Source organism: Aquarana catesbeiana, linkage group LG02 (assembly GCF_042186555.1).
Source record: "Aquarana catesbeiana isolate 2022-GZ linkage group LG02, ASM4218655v1, whole genome shotgun sequence".
NCBI classification, from domain to species: domain Eukaryota; kingdom Metazoa; phylum Chordata; class Amphibia; order Anura; family Ranidae; genus Aquarana; species Aquarana catesbeiana.
In genome coordinates, this window is record NC_133325.1 from 445,635,804 (window position 1) to 445,658,908 (window position 23,105).

General features: G+C 40.9%; 1 protein-coding gene across 1 annotated transcript in view; it reads right to left on the bottom strand.

Annotated features, from left to right (window-relative positions):
• Window positions 1-2,584: 2,584 nt before the first annotated feature.
• MATN1 (matrilin 1) overlaps window positions 2,585-23,105 on the bottom strand; it is a 35,325-nt gene continuing 14,804 nt past the window's right edge. Inside the window, exons 3-8 of the mRNA XM_073615569.1 lie at window positions 16,527-16,749; window positions 16,307-16,432; window positions 15,766-16,170; window positions 8,818-8,970; window positions 8,614-8,694; window positions 2,585-3,984 (exon numbers count right to left, since the gene is read on the bottom strand). Coding sequence (XP_073471670.1) covers window positions 3,932-3,984; window positions 8,614-8,694; window positions 8,818-8,970; window positions 15,766-16,170; window positions 16,307-16,432; window positions 16,527-16,749 — 1,041 coding nt within the window. The 3' untranslated portion in view covers window positions 2,585-3,931. The remainder of the gene's footprint in view (window positions 3,985-8,613; window positions 8,695-8,817; window positions 8,971-15,765; window positions 16,171-16,306; window positions 16,433-16,526; window positions 16,750-23,105) is intronic.

The window sequence follows — 23,105 nt, forward strand, 5'->3', positions numbered from 1 at the left end:
GACGGCGCTTCACAGTGCAGATGGACAATGACCCGAAGCATACTGCGAAAGCAACCAAAGAGTTTTTAAGGGAAAGAAGTGGAATGTTATGCAATGGCCAAGTCAATCACCTGACCTGAATCCGATTGAGCATGCATTTCACTTGCTGAAGACAAAACTGAAGAGAAAATGCCCCAAGAACAAACAGGAACTGAAGACAGTTGCAGTAGAGGCCTGGCAGAGCATCACCAGGGATGAAACCCAGCATCTGGTGATGTCTATGCGTTCCAGACTTCAGGCTGTAATTGACTGCAAAGGATTTGCAACCAAGTATTAAAAAGTGAAAGTTTGAGGGATGATTGTTAATCTGTCCCAAACTGTTGTAATTCCTACACCGTTAACCTGATTTGGATGTAAATACCCTCAAATTAAAGCTGAAAGTCTGCAGTTAAAGCACATCTTGTTCGTTTCATTTCAAATACATTGTGGTGGTGTATAGAGGCAAAAAGATTAGAATTGTGTCGATGTCTCAATATTTATGGACCTGACTGTATGTAACAGTAAAAACATATGATCATCTGTACACATATGTCCATGATCATCTGCACACATCTGTACATGATCATCTGCGCACATATGTCTGTGATCAAACAAACCAATTATAATACACTTAACAGGATTTTTTTTACCAAAGACATGTAGCAGAATGCATTTTGGCCTAAATTTATGACAAAATTTGATTTTATTGGATTTCTTTTAACCACTTCAGCCCCGGACCATTTGGCTGGCCAAAGACCAGAGCACTTTTTGCGATTCGACACTGCGTCGCTTTAACTGACAATTGCATGTCGTGCGATGTGGCTCCCAAACAAACTTGACATCCTTTTTTCCCCACAAATAGAGCTTTTTTTTGGTGGTATTTGATAACCTCTGCGGTTTTTATTTTTTGCGCTATAAACAAAAAAAAACGACAATTTTGAAAAAAACGCATGATTTTTTACTTTTTGCTACAATAAATATCCCCCAAAAATATATAAAAAAACATTTTTTTTCCTCAGTTTAGGCCGATACGTATTCTTCTACATATTTTTGGTAAAAAAAAATCTCAATAAGCATGTATTGATTGGTTTGCACAAAAGTTATAGCGTCTACAAAATAGGGGATAGTTTTATGGCATTTTTATTATAAATTTTTTTTTTTACTAGTAATGGCGGCGATCAGGGATTTTTATCGGGACTGCGACATTATGGCGGACACATCGGACACTTTTGGCGCGATTTTGGGACCATTCACATTTATACAGCGATCAGTGCAATTAAAAATGCATTGATTACTGTGTAAATGTGACTGACAGTGAAGGGGTTAACCACTAGGTGGCGTTGTAGGGGTTAAGTGTGCCCTAGGGAATGAGTCTAACTGTGGGGGGGGTGGGGCTGTGTGTGACACGACACTGATCGCCGCTCCCGATCACAGGGAGCTGTGATCAGTGTCAGTGTCATTAGGCAGAATGGGGAAATGCTTGTTTACATTGGCATTTCCCTGTTCTTCCTCTCTGTGAGACGATCGCGGGTATACCCACGAACATCAGGTCCGCGGGACCAGCGATCATGCTCATGGAGCTCCCAGCGGGCACGCACACCTGCAAGCCGCCTCTTAAAGGACAATGTACAGGTACGTTAATCTGCCTGTACGTGCCCTTCTACCGCAGTATATCTGCGCGAGGTGGTTGGGAAGCGGTTAAAACAGAAAGTAGAAAGCAGGCAGGTTATTCAGTTAGTGGCAGTGTATTATATATATATATTATATACAGTCAGTCTAGTATATATATATATATATATATATATATATATATATATATATATATACAGGCATAGAAACAGGAAGTAGAAAATATTGGGTTTTTTTTTTAAACTTACGCTCTTTTTTCGCTTATATCGCAAAAAATAAAAAACTGATTTGTGAATAAATACCACCAAAATAAAGCTCTATCTGTGTGAACAAAATGATCAAAATTTCATTTGGGTACAGTGTTGCATGACCGCGCAATTCTTATTGAAAGTGCAAGAGTGCTGAAAGCTGAAAATTGGCCTGGGAAGGAAGGGGGCGAAAGTGGCCAGTGTTGAAGTGGTTAAAGGCTATTGTAAAGCTTTGTTTTGGCCTCTTTTTTAAATTAAAATAAGAAACATGTCATACTTACCTGCTTTTTCACAGAGCAGTGCCCAATCCTCCTTTTCTTAGGTCCTCCGCCAGCAATCCTAGCTCCACCCCCCCAAGTGCCCCATAGCTTTCTATGGGGGGCACGTGTGCATTCTCTGGCTCTGATTGACAGCCACGGGAGCTAATGGCTCCTGCTGTCCTGCTGCTCTATCTGAACCAATGAGGAACAAGAAAACCTTTGCTGCTCATCGCTGGATCGATATCGGGCTCAGGTATGTATTTAGGGGTATTGCGGGGGAGAATGTTGTAAGGTAAAAAACTTTCTTCTTTTATAATCACTTTAACTTTTACAGTTATGCACTTGGACTCATGTAAACAATACCAGAAAAATACCACTTTTTCTACCTTCAGCACCTAGTATTTGTATAAAATATGACATCAGACATAATTTATTCAGTTTTATGTCACTTTTATTTTAGCAGTGAACTCACTTTAACACTTTAAATTATATTCTGACAAGCAGAATGTTTGATTCACAAATGTAGGAAAATGGATGTTTACAAAACACTGAAATATTTATATTATATATACATTTTATATATTATCTTTTTGAGTGGGAGGAGAAGCAAATATTCCTTTTAAACACAACACAAAATATATGTATAAATACACACACACACATGCATATGCATGCGTATTTCAGTATATTCATAAATATACTGAACAACGAATTGACCCATCACATTATATCATCAATGTGATGTCACAATAATGTGCAGTCTACCATGCTCTTGCTTAAAGATGCAGTAAAAAGATTATTAAAACTAGAGCTGTGTTAAGGTTTTTCATAATATAATGCAGTATGAAGTATGTGGCAATATATATATTCTGGAGGCAAGGAGATTACTTCTCTGTGCATGGTTTGCATTTAGAACGTAGCATCTTTTTTAATTAGCTTTTTCTTAATAAGGCATATAGGTCATTTAAAGCTATGCATCTTCCAACCAATATTGCATATATTATTACTGGAGATTTTTGGTTGGGGATCACAAGTCGGCTATGTGTGAAATATTTAGTATAATAAATTTTCTGTAAAGATATATACAAATGCAGAATAATGTATAACTTATTTTCTACACGTATTGATATGGTATTTAAAGACATACACATATAAAAATCTTTTTAATATATATGTATATATATACAGATATATATATGTATATATCTATGTACACAGATATATATAGACAAGTATGTCTTTTTGTGGAGCCTAGAATAAAACAGCAAAACAATTCAATTTATAGTGCAGTGTTGCTGTACTGTGGACTGGTTAATGAAGTTAAAGAGTCTAAGAAAATAAATTTATTCTGCACTAGAAATTTTGTATTGGGCTGTTTTCTTCTTTTATTACATTATCCAAACAAATACCCACTCAGAGCTATTTACTTCAAACACGATTGCCCATCTTTGTCATGTAAACTATATATATAGAAGTATATATACATGTGTATCTATTCCTTGTTTACAATTCCATGCAGAGGTTGTTTCTGCATACTTTGCATAGAACATATTTCACAGGATCTTGTTTGCTCTTTTCATTCGAGATATCATTTTTTGCATCAGAGATGGTCATATCCTCTCATCAATAACCTACAAAGTTTCAGCCATGTAACAGTTCAGAGAATTAGACACTCTTTGTGCAGGCTAGATGGAGGGTTTGATTTTTGGCTTCGGAACTATAGATCTGGGAGCCATGGGATGGATCCTGGATGTTAAAGAACAGATCAAGGGTTTTTCACACAGTGATTTTATTCTCCAGAGCAGTGAGCCTTTTGGAAACAGCTTCAAGTGAGGCAGGAGTTAAGGAAACAACTGAATGGTACAAAGTAAAGCATTATTGGCAAGGTTAGAGGCAAAGAGCAACAACTTAGGGCATGGGTGCTGAACCTGTGGCCTTTCAGCTGTTGCGGAACTACAGATGCCTTTGTCTTTGGGAGTCATGCTTTTAATTGTCAGCTTTGCAATGCCTCATGGGACTTGTAGTTTCTCTAACAGTTGGAGGGCCACAGGTAAAGCACCCATGGATTAGGACAAAGATTCTTCCTATCCCTGCACTGGCTTCCACTCACCCAACAAATAAAATTCAAAGTACTTACAAAAATTTACAAAGCCGTCCACAACTCTGCCCCCACCTACATCACTAACCTGGTCTCAAAATAAGAACCAAGCCGCTCTCTTCGGTCCTCCCAAGACCTCCTGCTCTCTAGCTCCCTTGTCACCTTCTCCCATGCTCACCTACAGGATTTCTCCAGAGCTTCTCCCATCCTTTGGAACTCCCGTCCCCAATCTGTCTGCCTGTCCCCTAATCTATCCATCTTCAGACGATCCCTAAAAACCCTTCTCTAAAGAAGCCTATCCTGCCTCTAACTAATACACTGTTTTACTTTCTCCATCAGCTTATCCCCCACAGCTATTACCTTTTGTATGAATTGACCCTCCCTCCTAGATTGTAAGCTCTAGCAAGCAGGGCCCTCTGATTCCTCTTGTATCAAATTGTAATGTAACTGTAATGCCTGCCTTCATTTTGATAAGTGCTGCGCAAACTGTTGGCGCTATATAAATCCTGTATTATAATAATAATAATAATAATAAGTATAATGATTTTGTAACCCTTTTCCACACTTCTTTCTAAAATTCCTCTCTGTTTATCCAAACTGCATAGGTAGATTTAATCCTATCATTTTTGAAGCAATCAAGTTGTTTAGAAGGTGGCGGGCTATTGAGTTTCCAGCTCACCTGCCGGCCCTCATTTACAGGGAACCTGCACTCCTTTAACTCAGCAGTGAGTTGGACTCATTGAGGATCCTGCTTTATTTTTCTAGTAGAGGACACATGAGATTGTGAGCTGGGATTCCTTTGTCTCTGTAATATCATTGCTGACTGACTTCCTGACATAAAGCCCAATCCTAATAAAAATAGTTTTTTTTAAACTGTCCAATGACAAAGTTTACAACACCTTTTTTTTTTTTTTGGTTGTTTCTCCTTTGAAATGATTTTCCCATCTTTAATGTTTTAGTACCATAGTTCAAGGAATTAAAGGATGATATCCATAACACTGCAGGGACAGAATAAAAGCAGATATTTCAACCTGTTCTCACATTATCCAAAACTACAAAGTCTATTTGGAGCTTGCAGGGAATCCTAATGACCCCTTAATTAGTTACTTCATACCACACAGATAGCAAGTATCAACCTGGTGGAGTGAATCTCCCCTACCTTTTTTGTTAACTCATGCTTGTTTACTTACTTGCTCAGAAGATATAGGAATCATTTTTAGTAAAGATCCGAGCAACAAGGGGGAATCAACAAAGAATGGTGTAATCACAATGTTTTCACCACCCTTCTAAACATATAAATGGACTAGATGCAGAGCCATCTTTAGCGCAGGACAAACTGGGCACTTACCCTGGGCCCAATCTTTGTTGGGGCTGCCCGCGCTACCCGTGAATTGGGGCCCCGATGATGGCTTTGCAGAGTGCACAGAGGACACAGGAGGCTGTATGTCTCAGAATGTTTGCAAAATGTTTGCCCAGGGCCCAATCAAAATTAAAGACGGCCCTGACTAGATGCTGCTGCTAATTAACAAATAGGGGCACAAGCCCTTTTGTTAATTATGAGCAATCAGTTCTCTGTTCTGCTCTGTCTGAGACAGGCAGCACAGAGAATGTGAGAGCTGGAGTTGCATGCTCCAATCAACCTGCCTCGCCCTGCTCAGTTTAGAGCGGGAGGGTGGAGGAGGGTTGTTAATCCTGCAGGTTCTGCTCGTGCAGAGTAATGTGAATAGGGGAGTAACTGTGTTATTCCCTACCTGCGCAAAGGTGTGTAAAAAATTATTAAAATTATTTAGGTAGGGGCTGCTCGTTGTAAGGTTAATGCCTATGAAGTGAAAAATTGGTGGTGAACCACACGCCCTTAGGGTATGTTATACAATAAACTGCAGTTCTTAAATAATGGAGGGCGGGGCCACTGACTCACGGGGACTTGACGGGGACTTCTCTGTGGCATTCCCCGTGACATCAGAGGGGGGCGAACAGGGAAGTCACTGTGCGTCAGAGGGGGGAGGGGTCACCGGGTGGCCCCACCCTCTGTTATTTAAGAACCGTCAGAAGAGGAGAAGCGTCACACAGCGGGAGCCTCCCATCATGGTGGATGTGGAGCGGCCCGAGAAGAAGAAGGGAAGAAGACGCCGCGGAGGGGGCTTCCAGATTCCAATAAGCCCCCCGCCCGCAGACCCCCACAACCACCGGGCAAGGGTTGTGGGGATGAGGCCCTTGTCCCCATCAACATGGGGACAAGGTGTTTTGGGGGCTACCCCAAAGCACCCTCCCAATGTTGAGGGCATGTGGCCTGGTATGGTTCAGGAGGGGGGGCGCTCTCTCATCCCCCCTCTTTTCCTGTGGCCTGCCAGGTTGCGTGCTCGGATAAGGGTCTGGTATGGATTTTTGGGGGGACCCCACGCCATTTTTTAAAAAATTTTGGCACGGAGTTCCCCTTAAAATCCATACCAGACCTGAAGGGTCTGGTATAGATTTTGAGGGGGACCCCACACCGTTTTTTTTTTAAATTTTGGCTGGGGTTCCCCTTAATATCCATACCAGACCTGTAGGGAATTTCCATGCCATTTTTATCAATAAACTTTTATGTGTATTGTCGGACCGGCAATTCATTAATAGCCGCTAGTAGTTTTAAATGACTTTTTTCCTTTGAAATGTCATTTTGCTGTCAGACTAAACACGGGAAACATGCACCCCTTTACAGGCATACTATAGACACCCCCCCAGGTACGAAATTTAAAGGGATATTACACTTTTATGGTTTCACTTTAAGCATTATTAAAATCACTGCTCCCGAAAAAACGGCCGTTTTTAAAACTTTTTTTTGCATTGATCCATGTCCCCTGGGGCAGGACCCAGGTCCTCAAATACTTTTTATGACAATAACTTGCATATAAGCCTTTAAAATTAGAACTTTTGATTATTCATGTTCACGTCCCATAGACTTTAACGGTGTTTGCGTGTTCAAACAAATTTTTTGCCTGTTCGCATGTTCTGGTGCGAACCGAACAGGAGGGTGTTCGGCTCATCCCTACACCCAATATTCAGGTGGATACCAAAATTTGTGCAATGTCCAAAGAATAAGTATAAAAGTAAAGTCCAAAAATTCATCAAATGATTCCAATGGTGCAGCAATCTCGTGGATCTTAACAAACAAGTGACTGTAAATCTTCCTCCACCAAAACCGGTCACTCCGTCTACTCACCAGATATACATGACCCCCTTTACAGAAGTCATATACAGCATTAGAGTGCAAGATGTTCCCATAATCCATCACAGTACCCAGCAATGGAGCCTCCAAGCGCTCATCAAAAGAAATGATACCCACCAAATCTCCGAACACTTGATCCGTTTCTGTATCATTTTTGTGCTCTTATGCCCTGTACACACGGTCGGACATTGATCAGACATTCCGACAACAAAATCCATGGATTTTTTCCGACGGATGTTGGCTCAAACTTGTCTTGCATACACACGGTCACACAAAGTTGTCGGAAAATCCGATCTTTCTGAACGCGGTGACGTAAAACACGTACGTCGGGACTATAAACAGGGCAGTAGCCAATAGCTTTCATCTCTTAATTTATTCTGAGCATGCGTGGCACTTTGTGCGTCGGATTTGTGTACACACAATCGGAATTTCCGACAACGGATTTTGTTGTCGGAAAATTTTATAGCAAGCTCTCAAACTTTGTGTGTCGGAAATTCCTATGGAAAATGTGTGATGGAGCCTACACACGGTCAGAATTTCCGACAACTGGGTCCTATCACACATTTTCCAAAATCCTATCATGTGTACAGGGCATTCCTGTTCTTTGCTTGTCATTACTATGCATTACCATGTCTTTATTATGCACTGCCATGCATTACCTGTATGTCTTTTAAAATCCTCCTTCTCCTCCCTGGGTACACATTCTCCAACCTCACACCCCAACTAGCTGTTGCAAATTCTAGTTATTGTTCTGGGTGTCTCCCACATGGGCTTCAAAAAAATCGCTTGTGCAGAGTGAGTGTCTACTGATGGCTCATGTTCCATATGAGCGTAAGATCACACCTGACAGGAAACTGGCAGTTTTTCTATATGGAAAACTGCCATATTCCCTCTTTTAATTAGGTGCAGACCTGTGCTAGTTTCTATTTATCCTGAGCGAGAAACTGGCGCGGTTGGCGCAGATAGACTTGAAACAATCTATATTCTTAGTTAATTTGGTGCACGCCACTCATGACAGTTTTCTTTGCCATTATAATGATGCAGAAAGCTTAGTTAATTCCCTGGGATAGGTCTGTTTTGTCAAATCTGTTTAGTCTTTTTTTTTTTAAACCATAGCTATAGTTTGTTCTTGTTATTGTTTAAAAAGGATATTTTTCCTTGTTAATGACTGGATGAGCTCTTCCACCTTGGTCTGGAACTTCACAATTGCCTCACATTCACAGGGGTTCTCTTCTGTGCATTAAAAAGAAAAAGGTAATTACTCATTAAAAGCAAGCCAATCATACCAGCTAAATACAAATTCATCATACATTTCTGTTGCCAACATACATTTTTTCCTACTTCACTGACACATACCCACACAAATCTTCATCTGAAGTTTCTTGCCAATTTCCTTCATGGCCTTGAAATCAGCTGTGTAGAAATAATGTTCACCCACAGGTTCTGAGGCAATCATCCTCAGCTCATCCTCCACAGCATTGCCCACACCGACAGCATACATCTTGTAACCTGTGCAACATTTATAGATGCTATTTAATTCTAAATAGTTGTCCAACTTCTGAGACATAATACATTTAATTGGACTGCATTCTATACAACCAAATTTGTTGTAAGCAATTATTTACAACACCTCCATGTTATGCAACATTATTTAATAATAAACCAGTAAACCAGTTCTTTAAGTGTATGTACATCAGTACCCCCAACTCACCATTTATATGCCACATGTATTGCTCCCACTCTAAACATGCAATATGCAGGCATGGATTTATTTTTTAAAAGGCCAGAGAAACCCAGATCTCTACAGTCCAAATCAAATTCAGTTGGCAGTGACAGTCTAGCTGGTAGGTTAGCTTCAGTGCTCATGCACCTTTTTTTCCATGTTTCTTATGCATAGGGCAGCCCATTGAAATTATTGGACTCCCTAAACACAAAAATGCGAAAAAAAAGCAGGCATGCTCAGTCGCACCTCCTGGTGTGAACTGAGCCTCAGTTTTTGGGCAGTAGCACTATTAGATAAACTATTTCCTACCTGAACCCTTAATGCTAAAGGTAAACTATATTGGTTTAATGCCACCTACAGGAAAATTGGACACTAGAAGCAAAACAACCTCAAAAACATGCTGGTCAGAGAGTATAACTCCTCCCACCCCCACTCCCATGATGTACCGGTCTCATGCTAGTGTCCTAGGAGAATGGTCATCCTCATCATTGTTTGACAATAGTAACATTTTTTTTTCTTTTTTCCATCTAAAATTAAACTTCTTTGTTCACTGCAGAGCCAGGGAACTCCTTGGTTGCCATACCCAAACCTGAGGTAGATACAGGGCAGGCTTGTAATGTGACCTTAGGCACTAAGTTCTACTAGTGGCACTCTCAAGGCACTTTGTGACCTATGTTAGTTAGTTACAGGGTACTCTTAAGGTTTAGGGCTCTGATGCACTATCCAGTGAAAGCCTGTTTCTGAAGATTCCTTTGGCATATGCCCACCAGAGGTGTGAAGACTGTCTGGACTGTGAATGGCTCACTGTTCTTCACTGGTGTTTTATGCTGCAACCACTGTAGCTTCAGAATGCTCTTTAGAGCATTGGTATAGTAAGTGCAGGGGGTTGTCCCCCCTTTCGCTTTCATTATAGGGAGCCTGGGAGACAGTTTGTATGATGTTGCAAGTGCCTGGGCATGTGCTCTTGTCATTCCCCTAGGAGGCTGAAGCTTGCAGTCTAGTGCTATGACAGAATGTATGCAAGGTCAGGCAGATCCTGCCTAGGATCCAGTAACAGCAGGGGTAGTTTGCAGCTTTGCACCTTTTGGATTTGATGCCAGAAGTTCTTTGGAGCCTTCCCTAACTCTGTCTGGCATAGCTGCTTCCTCAGCAATATCCAGGGAGGAATATTCCACAGCTCTCAAGTCTATGCTACAAATCACTGCTATGATTACTGACCCAGAATGTAGGGACTGCAAGCGTTTGTCTATACCTTCTCCTCTAATCTTTGATATGTATGTCTGCAGCTGCAGTTGTTTCTGCACAATCAGCTCAAGGTGATGAAGAGTCCTATGTATCCATTTTGGATGATTATGTGCCTAACAAGACTCAGTTTGCTGACATATCTCCTAAGCTTGAGATAGCATCTCGGTTCTTATTGGCACACAGCATACCTACCTAGTACTGGAGCATCTTGCTTCCAAGTTCTCTACTGTCCTTTAAGAGCCCACAGCTCATCAAAACCTTCCCAGTATGTTTGGTGCAGCAAACAGTTTTGTATGGTGGTCCTTTTCTGACACACTGATTTCCTCTCACGAGAGTATTGCTAAGCAATACCCTACTGAGAAGGTGTTTGGTAATAAGTGAACCCTTCCCATGGTGGACCTGGCCATTTCTTGTCTGAAGAAAACCCTGACCATTCCTGTTGACCACATTTAAGTATTTAAAGACCTAGTCAATGAAAGGCTGGAAATCCTTTCCAAGTCCCTCTTCCCTGGCAGACTTTGCTCCACAACCTGCCATTGCTGTTATTGGCATTAGCCAGACCCTATGTCTCCAAACACCTGGATTGATCTTAACTGATCCTTCAGTTTTACAACAGTTTGAACTCATGACTATTGCCCCACACTATTGTGTTGATGGACTTCTGGATATCATATGTCTCATATCCAGAATTAATTCTTCTTTCTGTATATAAAAGGAGGGCTCTTTGGCTAAACTGATGAGCTTCTGAACAGCAGTGCAAAAAATGCTTACTGCACATGTTTTTGATGTAGAATGCCTCTTTGGTGCTTCTCTGGACAACTTTATTAAATATGACACTAGAGGAAAGAGTACCCCCCTTTAACCTAGTGTAGCCCTACCACCGTAGGGGCCGCTGGTAACAGCTGGATCTTCCCTAACAGACCAGAGGCTTCTAGTCACCCACACACCAGTCCATCACTCAAAATGAAGCTCTAATGAACCAGTCTAGGGGTTGTCTTTTTTTTTTTTTAATTTATTGCTCAAAGAACATAAACTGGAGAGGAGATCAAGGCATAGGATAATCCAAGATGCTCAGAGCTTGATAATTAGAGGACAATCTTCTCTTTGGGCAATAGTGGGCATTTGGTTACCAGGGATCTGAGAGAGGGTCTTTACTCACAAGTCCCCAGGACAGCTGCCACTTTCCAGTTTCCTCTAGACATGGTCCAGTGAGAACCTCTTCAGACCAGATCCCTTGTGGTGAGGTTCTGCAATCAGCTCCTAGCAAAGTCCATTGAGGCCCTCAGCTCTGACACTGCTGAGTCCTTTAGAGCAGCTGTACAGTCCAAGGGGTGCCTAAGAGCAGCAGGCTCTCTGGCTCTGGAGCCCTCCTGGGGAAAAGGAACTGAGCTGTCCCGTGTTTCAGACTATTTATCTCCATTCCAGACCCTTTCTGGACACTACTTTCCAGAGATTGGCTGGTACCTGATGAATATGTAGGCTGGTCATTTTGAATCACAAGCTCTGAAAGGTTTTCCCAGAGGCAGGGAAAGCAATCAAACCAATCAAAGCAATCTCCCAGACTGTGAAACCCTGAACAGACCAGGCCAAACAATTGCTGCTCCCTTGAATACAAAAGGAGCCAAAACCTAAATTTACCTAGCATCCTATACTAGGAGAGTGCTGCACCAGCAAAAAAGCTAAAACTCAAGCTGGAAAACCTTCTTCCTCTGGCACTAAGACACAGCTATTATCAAACCTCCATGTCATGTTTCCAGAAAAGGAGACACAGATCCCACCCTTCTGCCTTATGATCACTCTTACTATTGCTTTTGTATGAAACTTAAGCATGTTGGCAATGGCAGGGGATATACTGGCTAACTAACAGATTTTTTTGTTGCCATATACTATTCTCGTGTAGGTGACAGATCAACCCAGATGTCTAAGAATTCTTGGTGACCCTTAATGAACTCTACAAAAAGAATTTTACGGTAATGCCACGTACACACGAGCGGAATGTCCGATAGAAAAAGTCTGACGGAAGCTTTTTATCGTATATACCGATCGTGTGTAGGCTTCATCAGACTTAAAAGAAAAAAAAAAAAACTGACGGACGTAGAAATAGAACATGTTTTAAATCTTTCCAACGGACCCAATTCCTATCGGGAAAACCAATCGGCTGTATGCTGGTCCGACAGACCAAAAAAGACGCATGCTCTGAAGCAAGTACGAGACGGAAGCTATTGGCTACTGGCTATTGAACTTCCTTTTTCTAGTCCCATTGTAAGTGTTGTACGTCACCGCGTTCTGGACGGTCGGACTTTGGGTTGACCGTGTGTAGGCAAGATCGCTTGAATGGAATTCCGTCGGAGTTCCGTCGGAGAAACCATCAGAGTTTATTGCAACGGCTAAACCGGTCGTGTGTACGTGGCATAAGTCTGTTTAATATGTTCTGACTATATCATATAAAGAAAATATGTACAGAACCCCTTTAATAATTGCCTACAACGCTATTCTATATGTTATTACACAAGATTCTGACAACCTTCATCCTTTTCAGTTTAAAAACCTGTAAATCTTGTGTGAAAACTTTTAAAATAGACAAGGTAAAGAATATCTGAAGCCATTTTTTTTCCATTTGGATAGAGTAGAGGAGGGTTAAAATTGCTGTCAGTTTTTATTTTTTTGTCACCTGTGTTTCATTAGAGAGACTTCCCCTTATGACCTGTCCTGTAGACTCAACAGAAAGTAAGAGGATATCTTTCTAGTGTGATGAATATCTCCTCTTATGCCGCATACACACGATCGGAAATTCGACCAGCAAAAGACCGATGAGAGCTTTTGGTCAGAAAATGCGACCGTGTGTGTGCTCCATCGAACTTTTGCTGACCGAATTCCAGCCAGCAAAAGATTGAGGGCATATTCTCAATTTTTCGGTCAGAAAAAGTTCCTATTCGAAAATGCGATCGTCTGTAGCAATTCCGATGCGCAAAATTCGTACACATGCTCGGAAACAATTTGACGCATGCTCGGAAGCATTGAACTTCATTTTCTCGGCTCGTCGTAGTGTTGTACGTCACCGCATTCTTCATGGTCGAAAGTTCAGCGAACTTTTGTGTGACCATGTGTATGCAAGGCAAGCTTGAGCGGAATCCCGTCGGAAAAGCCATCATATCTTTTTCCGACCAAAATCCCGATCATGTGTACGCGGCATCAGTTGTCACGGAAACAGGTGGAAGATTGGAAGATTTCTCTTCTTTCCCTGCTTTGAACAATCATAGAGAGTGAATGTTCACAACAGAGACACAGACAGCAATAACAACCTGTCAGGGGTTGCAACCCTTCTCCACTCTGTCCAAATCTAAAAAAAAAAAGGTTTGCCTCCATTTATATTTTAACTGATTCCTAACACCTAACTTAATCCCAAAGTGAGCCCTTATTTCCTATCTGTATCCCCAAATTGAAATTTTTATCATCTAAAGCCTAGCCCTAACAGTAATATTAATCTAACCTCTAAATTAATATTTAAAGTGTTACTAAAGTAAAAAAAAATAAATACATTTAAATTAAAATAACAAACATGTAATACTCACCTGCTCTGTGCAGTGGTATTGCACAGAGTGGCCCCTGATCCTCCATTTCTTTGTGGGTCCCCATAGTAAGCCTCTAGACTTACACAGGGGACTTAGCCTGCCCCTACTTCCTCCTCACTGCATTTGATTGACTGCAGCAGGAGCTAATGGCTCCTGCTGCTGCTCGAGTGCTGTGTGAAGAGGAAGAGAGGGGAGAATAAATGCTGTGCACAATGCTGGATCTATTCTCCCCTCTCTTCCCCTTCACACAGGGAAGGGGGGAGGCAGAGAAATATAAATTGCTTGTATCACTTTAATTAAACTAATCCCTTCTAGGATAAGGTCTTCATCCTGCACTGGGAGTAGTGGCAGCAGTGCCTGCCCCAAAAAGTAACACTACCAATATGCCGTGGCTAAAAAAGGTAATCTGCAGTCCAAGCTGCTTGGATACATAAGCATGTCTGTGTATTACACTGAAAACTTTAGCATATACCAAAGCCAATATAATTAGAACTAACAAACTTTGGGTCAGTTGCGCTTTCAGATATTCTCTGTGTTTATAGCTATACTATTCTTAATCCAGCTGGCAATTTTTTTTACCAGCACCACTAATGTCTGTCACCAACTGTTACTCAAAGTGAACCTTCAATAATCTTTTCAACTTTCCATCTATTAAATCTTCTGACCTTGTTGTTTTAACTTTGGATAGTAGAAAATGTTTTTTTCTGCCAGTAAATACCTTATACAGCCCACTTCCTTGTCTGGTCATTAGCCTAGGCTTATGACATCATGCACAGCTCTCTCTCCCACTCTCATGAGCATTTGTCAGGAAGGGAGGGGGGATGAGTCATAAGAGGACCAATGAGAGCTGCAGGGCTGCAGAGCTGAAAATGTGCCTCTATGTGTCTGTGTAAATCCAGGAAGTGGAACAGGCAGTAGCTTTAGCTGCCCACAGTTAAAATGGCTGCAGCCAGACTCAGACTTTTCTGCAGCATATTTGGCAAGTACAGAATCACAGTATTTATAAAATAATATGCAAAAGTGGTTTGAGGGAAGCTTCAGAATGGCAAACATGTTTTTATTACAAATTATGTGAGCTGACTGCAGTTCCTCTTTAATGTCCCAACTGCACCCCTGACTGTTGTGTATGTCATTTTGCCTTCATTTTTTTCTGTTGATGACCTATGGTCATTGTTTGACTGTGCTTGCTGCTCTCTGCCCAGTACCTGAAAGTTGTATAACAGCTTTATCATTGCTGATATTTGACTGTTTCAATATGTTGCTAGTTACCATTTTGATACTCTTGCCACTTCAATGACTATCACAATCTTATAATGACAGTCTATGGGCTAATTCACATGGGAGGTGAGACTCATTCACCATAATGGTCTATTTTTTTCCAGCACATCTAGATTTGATGTACTGTGTGCAGGCAGCTGATTCACGTCCATTAGGAAGCAGCAGCTACACAAACAAAGCTGTCATTCCTAATGTGACATGCATGTAGGTGTGTGGCCCTGAACGTAGACAGTCCTAAAGGATGTAAATAGATCTCCGTTCATAAAATCAGTTTCTATTCAGATTAGTATCGGAGATTCTAACTCTTTAAATTATATCACTAAATTAATTTTTTTTCTTGTACAAGCCTGCAGGAATAATCAGTGATGTTTGATTATTTAGTCATATGCAGAATAGGTATATTTGTTTATTTTTTTCCATTAAACAGTGCAGCTAAAGATATCAGAAGTTGTAGGTGTTGCTGTAAAATTTACAAATGTTTCTTACCTAGTTCCTTTGCTTTCAGAGCAGCATCATTGATGTAATCCTGGGAACGACCATCAGTAAAGACAATGCCAACTTTGGATACACCAGGTCTTCCTCCATTGGAGATGGTAAATGTGTTGTCAATTAGATATTTTATGGCTTGGCCAGTCATGGTGCCTTTTTCCATGTATGCCATCTTTTTTACTGCAGATTTAATATCTTTTTTACTGTTAAATCTGCCCAATGGGAATTCCTGCCTTACTGAACTGGAATATTGAACTACACCGACATGTGCCTTGCTATCACCAACATCCAAGGATTCCACAACCTGGTTGATAAATTGCTTGACAAGTTCAAAATTTTCTGGGCGCACACTCTTGGATCCATCAATTAAAAACACAAGATCAATAGCTGATGCACCACATGCTAAGTAGGAAAGACAAAATATATTATCATTATTATGTTCTGATAAAGGTAGGGTCTTTACAGTGCAAAATGGAAACTGACTCTTTGGGCACATGATCAAGACTAAGTAAAATATAGGTAGTACTCTAAAATTTACCATTGCAGGTCTTGCCATCTTCATTTAATGTGTATCCATCCCTGCAGGCACAAGTGTAAGATCCAGGAGTGCTGACACAGATCTGCTGACAGTCATGATCTCCAGTGGAACAGAGGTCAGCCATTTCTGGGCAAAAATAGAGAAGCTAAGTAAACACTCAAATACACATTTTTAGCACCCTACATAATGTGCAAGCTAAGACATATACTAGCTAACCTACCACAAAATGCTTCTTGGAACTTCTTGCTGAGCTTCTCAATTACACTGTAGCTCTCCACATAATCTACATGGTCATCCAAGGGCTCACTGGCAATCTGACGAAGAGTGGTCATATCAACACGTCCTACTCCAATAGCAAACAGCTCCAAACCACTCTCACGAGCTCTAGCAGAGACATCCTTTACACCATCTTGAGGTCGGCCATCTGTTACCACAATGGCTACCTAAAACATAAGGAAATTATCAAATTGCTACAGTGAATTTTTACTACTTTTTATTTTTTATTTAATTTTCATATTCTGGCATTATGTAATTTAAATGTTATGTAATTTAAATTACAGTAACTGTAAAAAAACATTGCGTAGACATGGTGAAGATCAGCTATTTATGTTTTTATGTGGTTTATAAATGTCTTTTTTTTTTTTTACTGCCCATTACAGGACACAGCAACATAGAAGTTCTTACAGATTTGGGTTATATACTGCCTACAGGTGGTATAGACACTGGCAAACAAAAAAAAAATTAAGGACAGTCTCTGTGTAACCCCACCCTTAATCATAATGCTTCAATTATTTGCTAATGTCCTTGGAGGTTGAACACCTTCTACCTATATTTCTGCTAAATATTTTTTTCTTCAATCAAGGTACTCAGTACACTTCAGACGTCAGAATGCTGTTTGAGCTAGTCTTTACACAGCAGCTATCCAGATGAGCATATGCTCAGCAACAGCTCTGGAGGCTGCACTCAGATTCCACTGGACTGGAAGATTGCAAGACTATCTTGGAATGTGACCTTTGGGCACTAGGCTCTGCTTGTGGTGTGTTGCGTACTGTGCTATTCTGCAGAGTGCTCTGATGGTCCAGAGCCATGGCACAGCCTCAAGTGCAATCCTATTTCTGAAGTATCTTTCTATGAGTGGCAAGAATAGCCTGGAATGTAACCTTCGGGCACTGGGCTTTGCTTTGTGGCACATTCTAGACCTCAGTGTACTGTATTAGTTGGTTTCTGAGTCATGAATGGTGGCACAGCCTCTGTTGTGACCCTGTTTCTGAAGGCTAATTTCATGACCACTAGAAGCTACCTCACAGTTGTAACTGTTATGCACCATTTTCAAATTTCCTGCCATTTTTACCACAGTAAAGATTAGGGCTTGAGCACTGACATCATCGCTACGGGAAGTGCTATGTGTGCATGCTTCATGCTCGCTTTCCTGACATTCAGCCTAGAGCAAGCACCATCCCACTGCTGCTCCTGCTCCTGAAACAGCAAGTGGACCTCTGATCTCTGGTTCTGTTCTACTGCCTACCTATAGAGACTTAGTCATTTTAGCTGTCTGCAAACCCATCAGCACCAGCTGCCAGGGCTTGTGAGTGCTTGAGGCTTTGCTTTACATTGGGCCTAGTTGCAACATATCTTCCCAAAGGCACACGGAGGACAGTCCATCTGTTAAGAGTGACCTCAGCCCATCCTTCTCTAATGGTTCTGGGGATATTTACTGATATTCCCAGATGGAGCTTACAACTCTAATCTGGAATGTGGGACCCCTATCATTATAGGCTTTTTATCTACAAAGTAATTTCAGCACCATGAGGTGGGGTCATGGCCTTCTGCATGTCCACAAGGACTTCTATGTCCAATAGGAGATTCCTAACTGTTTGTTCCCAGATACTGGACTATTCTGTACATAGGGGTTCCATTCACGCTAAGGCTATTTTATCAGTCACTGCAGTCTTCTGCAATTGGCTCAGATATACAAAGGGTTGTTTAAAATTTTATTGATACATCCCCTATCACCTTGCATTTGCTTGACTGGCCTGCTGTGATATGCCTTGGGAATTTTAGAGCTCATACATCTTCACGCTACACCCACTGTTTAGGGACTTTCTCTATGTTGAGTGGAAATGCCGGGAAGGGTTCTGGGCCCCCACCTGACACGATGCCTGGGTGTTTTCACTTGGAGAAGGGATTAGCTAATAGGGGGCCTCTGCCAATGTGAGGCTAGAGGGGATTCTTGTTAACAAAGATACCACTTACCTTGGGAGACTTCACTAAAGTTGAAGTTGAATTTCCTCCTTAGATCCCAGTTTGAGTTAACTAGTATAGCCTACCATCTTGTGTTGATGCTAACTCTCTCAGAATAAATTAAATTCCTGAGAGAGTATCCTTCCATCACATGGTAGGTCCCCACATTGCGAAATGATTGGGGCAGACCTCTGTTTATAACAAACCTCTGCACTTGTGTCCTGCATGGCACTGAAGTCTGTAGAAATATGTAGGGCACTCTGGCTTTGTGAATGGTATGCTGTTGAGAAATCCAAGGAACAGATCATTTTTCATCTTCTTGAGAAACATCATGACCTTGGCTTGGCTCTTAGGTGGCAAAAATATTCTCCTGCAAGAGCACAGGAGTTTTGCAGAAAGGTAAGAGAAGCCCCGTCCCTCTTCCTTATCTGCCTTTGCAGTTCATACTTGTAGATCTATTGAATCTTACTTCCACTGAGAACATAGGTCCAGAAGCTGGAGATCTGCTAACACCTTTGGTATGGTTCTGTCATAAAGGTGCACCCTCAATTCTACAAATGAAGAGACAAATGAAGAGACTATTGGCAGAAATAGATGGGTCACTGAGTGTCAGGCTTGCTGGACTTTGGATGCCCATAATATTCCCTTTAGCTCACAGGCTAATTACTTGGGGACACCACCTATTTCAGCTGCCTTGCACCATGGTCCTTTTTACCAGGCCTCCTGGGTTCCATGCACTATGAGACCTGCCACGTACCTGTCCTAATAGGAACTTGCCCTTGGGAGTTTTTACCTAGAAAGATATTCCCTCTCCTCCTGTCAAAAGTTCTGTATCTTTGGATCACCCTTTTCCTCAATATTCCCTTTCTCTAAGCATCTTGAGGCTATTCAGTTCACATTTGCAGCGCTATACAAGTAATTTATTCATTCATTCATAAGGGACCTTTCTGTATTAGAGTCTGGTGGAAACACTACTCCTTCCCCTAGGAAAATCTCAGTGTCTTTCAAGGTTACATGAAACTTGTACTTGTACTTGTATTTTTTGACAACACTGGACTTTATGTCTGTCCTAGTGCTTTTTCTTGGCATTCTCATTTGGGACACTTAGGTGACTTTTTTTGAAGAGGGTCAGTTTCCAGTGCATGGAACCTTACATGTGTAGTGTTGGTAACTTTCAGTCACTAATGAGTGGGGTTAACCAGCTTAGATCCTTACTAAAGAACTTTTAACCATTTGGTTTAGTGAAATCTTCCCTAGCAGTTAATGTTCTTACTGGGGTAGCTTGTCCTCTTAACATTGGCTCTCCTTGTCTTGTTGACTTTCAGTTTTTTCTATTCTCTCTTGGTATCCTAAAGATTAGACTTAAGAATAGGTGTACAGGTGTCCCTACAGATAATATAGTCCCTCACATGAACTCTAATGCCCCGTACACACGGTCGGATTTTCCGACGGAAAATGTGTGATAGGACCTTGTTGTCGGAAATTCCGACCGTGTGTAGGCTCCATCACACATTTTCCATCGGATTTTCCGACACACAAAGTTTGAGAGCAGGCTATAAAATTTTCCGACAACAATATCCGTTGTCGGAATTTCCGATCGTGTGTACACAAATCCGACGCACAAAGTGCCACGCATGCTCAGAATAAATAAAGAGATGAAAGCTATTGGCTATTGCCCCGTTTATAGTCCCGACGTACGTGTTTTACGTCACCGCGTTCAGAATGATCGGATTTTCCGACAACTTTGTGTGACCGTGTGTATGCAAGACAAGTTTGAGCCGTCGGAAAAAATCCTAGGATTTTGTTGTCGGAATGTCCGATCAATGTCCGACCGTGTGTACGGGGCATAAGTCTGTTGTTGTCTATGTATTAGCCCCTTTCCTCAATCGTGAGAGGACTCCTGTATTAGCGCTGTCCTCAAGGGGTCCCGCTATGGGTAGTTTTTTTTTACCTTGATTCCATTTGACATAAACTTGGTATTGTAAGACCTTTACCATTCTGAAGGGCTTGTTGAACCTTTGGATTGTAAGCAGACACCTCACACTTCAACCCTGTTCGGATCACTACCTGTGGAAAGGCACACATTCACTGTGAATTCACTGTGGATTTTCATTATTTGAAGTCCTCTCTTGCAACTATGGCTGATTCGCAGCCTCTAGGGGAGGTTCCTCCAAATATCTTTCCTTCTCCTGTTCTTAATCAGGGATTTTTCATAGGACTTAGGTTTCTCCCCTTTACGCCTGTGGAAACTTCACCGGGTTGGGAAGGGTCAGAAGACTTACAGCCCCGTGTTCTAAATCAGGTAAACAGGCCATGCAGTGAGTTGTTTCCTGTCTGGTTCTTGTGACACTGCCAGGTGTCCTTGCAAACAGATCTGCATGTCTTACTGTTTTTGCTGCACCAGCATGGGGTAGTTGTCTTCCCACGCCTGTCTATTTTGGTGCAGTGTTCTTCTTGTACCCTTTTGTCCCATTTGATTGTCAGTCCCTCTCTGACTAAAGGTGGTTCCTTTGTGGTTGTCTCCAATTCCTTAGACAATTAAACCATTAGGTTGTTTTTTTAGATGGTTCATTATTTTTATGATCTCATATAAGATTGAATGGCTGTCTTATGGCTTAGCTGTTAACCACCCCTATACTTAGATTGCTTTTGGATGTCCCAAAAGTCTAAAGATTTCTATAGTCCTGTGTCCCTCGATGGGCAATAAATAAAATAAAATATGTGCTTACCTTAAAATCTTTTTCACAGTTTCAACCCTTGTGTTTGTTGACCGTATGTACAGTTCCTCACAAAACTGAAGCATGGTAGCTGGCAATTAACTTTTTTCTCTGTTTGCCAGTGTCCAAACTTCCTGTAGGCAGCAGCATAAAACCCAAATGTCTAAGAATTTCTATTTTTATGTGCCCCTCAATAGACTTTAAGAAAAAGATTTGACTGTTAATAGAAAAATCCTATTTTTTTACCTACCCCACCAACTGAATCTGCATCAAAGGAATAAGAGGGGTATGTTCAAACTTCATAAAACCTTTGGCAGTTTGAGATTTATCAAAATTTCCTGGTAAACTTTTGAAATTCTTCAATCATGGGGATTTGATGTTTGTTCTTAAACTGACAAGCAAGCTGGCTGGTCCATTGCCAGCTGTGCAAATCATCTTGCTGTGTGAGTACCTTGACAATAAGTTCCAGTAGTGGAAAACATAGACTGGGCCATTTTGACTGTCTAAGGCATCTGGAGGTAGTTTGGAATGGAGTGGAGTTTTATTCATAGAAGTGTTTTATATAAAGCAAAGGCTCCGAATTCCCACCAGAGAGCTGGCTGTTGCCAAGATTTAGGGCAAAAGCTGCTTCCAAGCAAAGGCTAGTAGCAACTGGTTTAGTTCATGAAATGAGTGCAAGTGGCATTTATGGAGATTATAAGCCCTGCATGCAGATTATAGAAGTTAGATTTTTTAAAATAAAAGGATCAGATCAGATTATATTTTTTACTTTCTGGTCTTTAAAACTGTTTAGTACACAGAAGCCATACATATGCCAAAATGTGTCTTGCTCTGGCTACCACTTGCAGAATTTGCCATGGCAGTTTAGCTGTAAATATTTTGATTTTCTATGTCTCACTGCTTAAAATGCATTTTATTCATTAAAATGTGAAATATATAGGTACAGTTTAATCTCCTAAGAGTTTGCATTGTATGATTTTAAAGTACATTTTCTCTATCAAAAACCCATTATCTCAAGATCTGTCTTTAGAATGGCCTTACAGTCTCCTTATTTGATAAGTACAAGTGCAAGTGTAGGCAAACATCTTAATACAGATTTGAAAAACATATATGCACTTTGTCCAGCCAAATTTGTAATCCAGACACCCCTGAAGGATGCTATATAATGTCCTGATTGGTTACTTTTCTCTAAAGCAGTACAGCTTGGTCAAGACTGTGACTGTATAGCCAAAAAAAGAAAAGAAAAAAGAAAAACAGCAACTAACGGATACGGTCTGGTGCTGTCTTCTCTGATCATTAAGCTTCATTGGTTAGAATCATGGCACTGTGCAATTTAGTTAGACCCTTTCATTCCCAGTCTGATTGTTGATGTTCAGGAGGCTAAGACAAAGCAGGCTGGGGTGAATGCAAAAAAACATTTAAGCACTTTAATAAATACAAAAGAGGATTTAGTAAAGGTGATGTACCTGTATATCTCCCTACACTTAACAGTTTAATACTTTTTTGGATACAAATGCATTAACATGTACTGGCATCAGAGCCTGGCCATAGTATTACTAGTTTGGGGAAAAAGTGAAAAATGGTTAAATTATTAATAGACATTCAACAAACATTATCTGCAGATAAATCAATCTATTTAACCACTTAAGGACCAGCCTCATTTTGGATTTTTGGTGTTTACATGTTTAAAACAGGTTTTTTTTGCTAGAAAATTACTTAGAACCCCCAAACATTATATATGTTTTTTCTTCTAACACCCTAGAGAATAAAATGGCAGTCATTGCAATACTTTTTTTTGCACCATATTTGCGCAGCAGTCTTAAAAGCGCACTTTTTTTTGG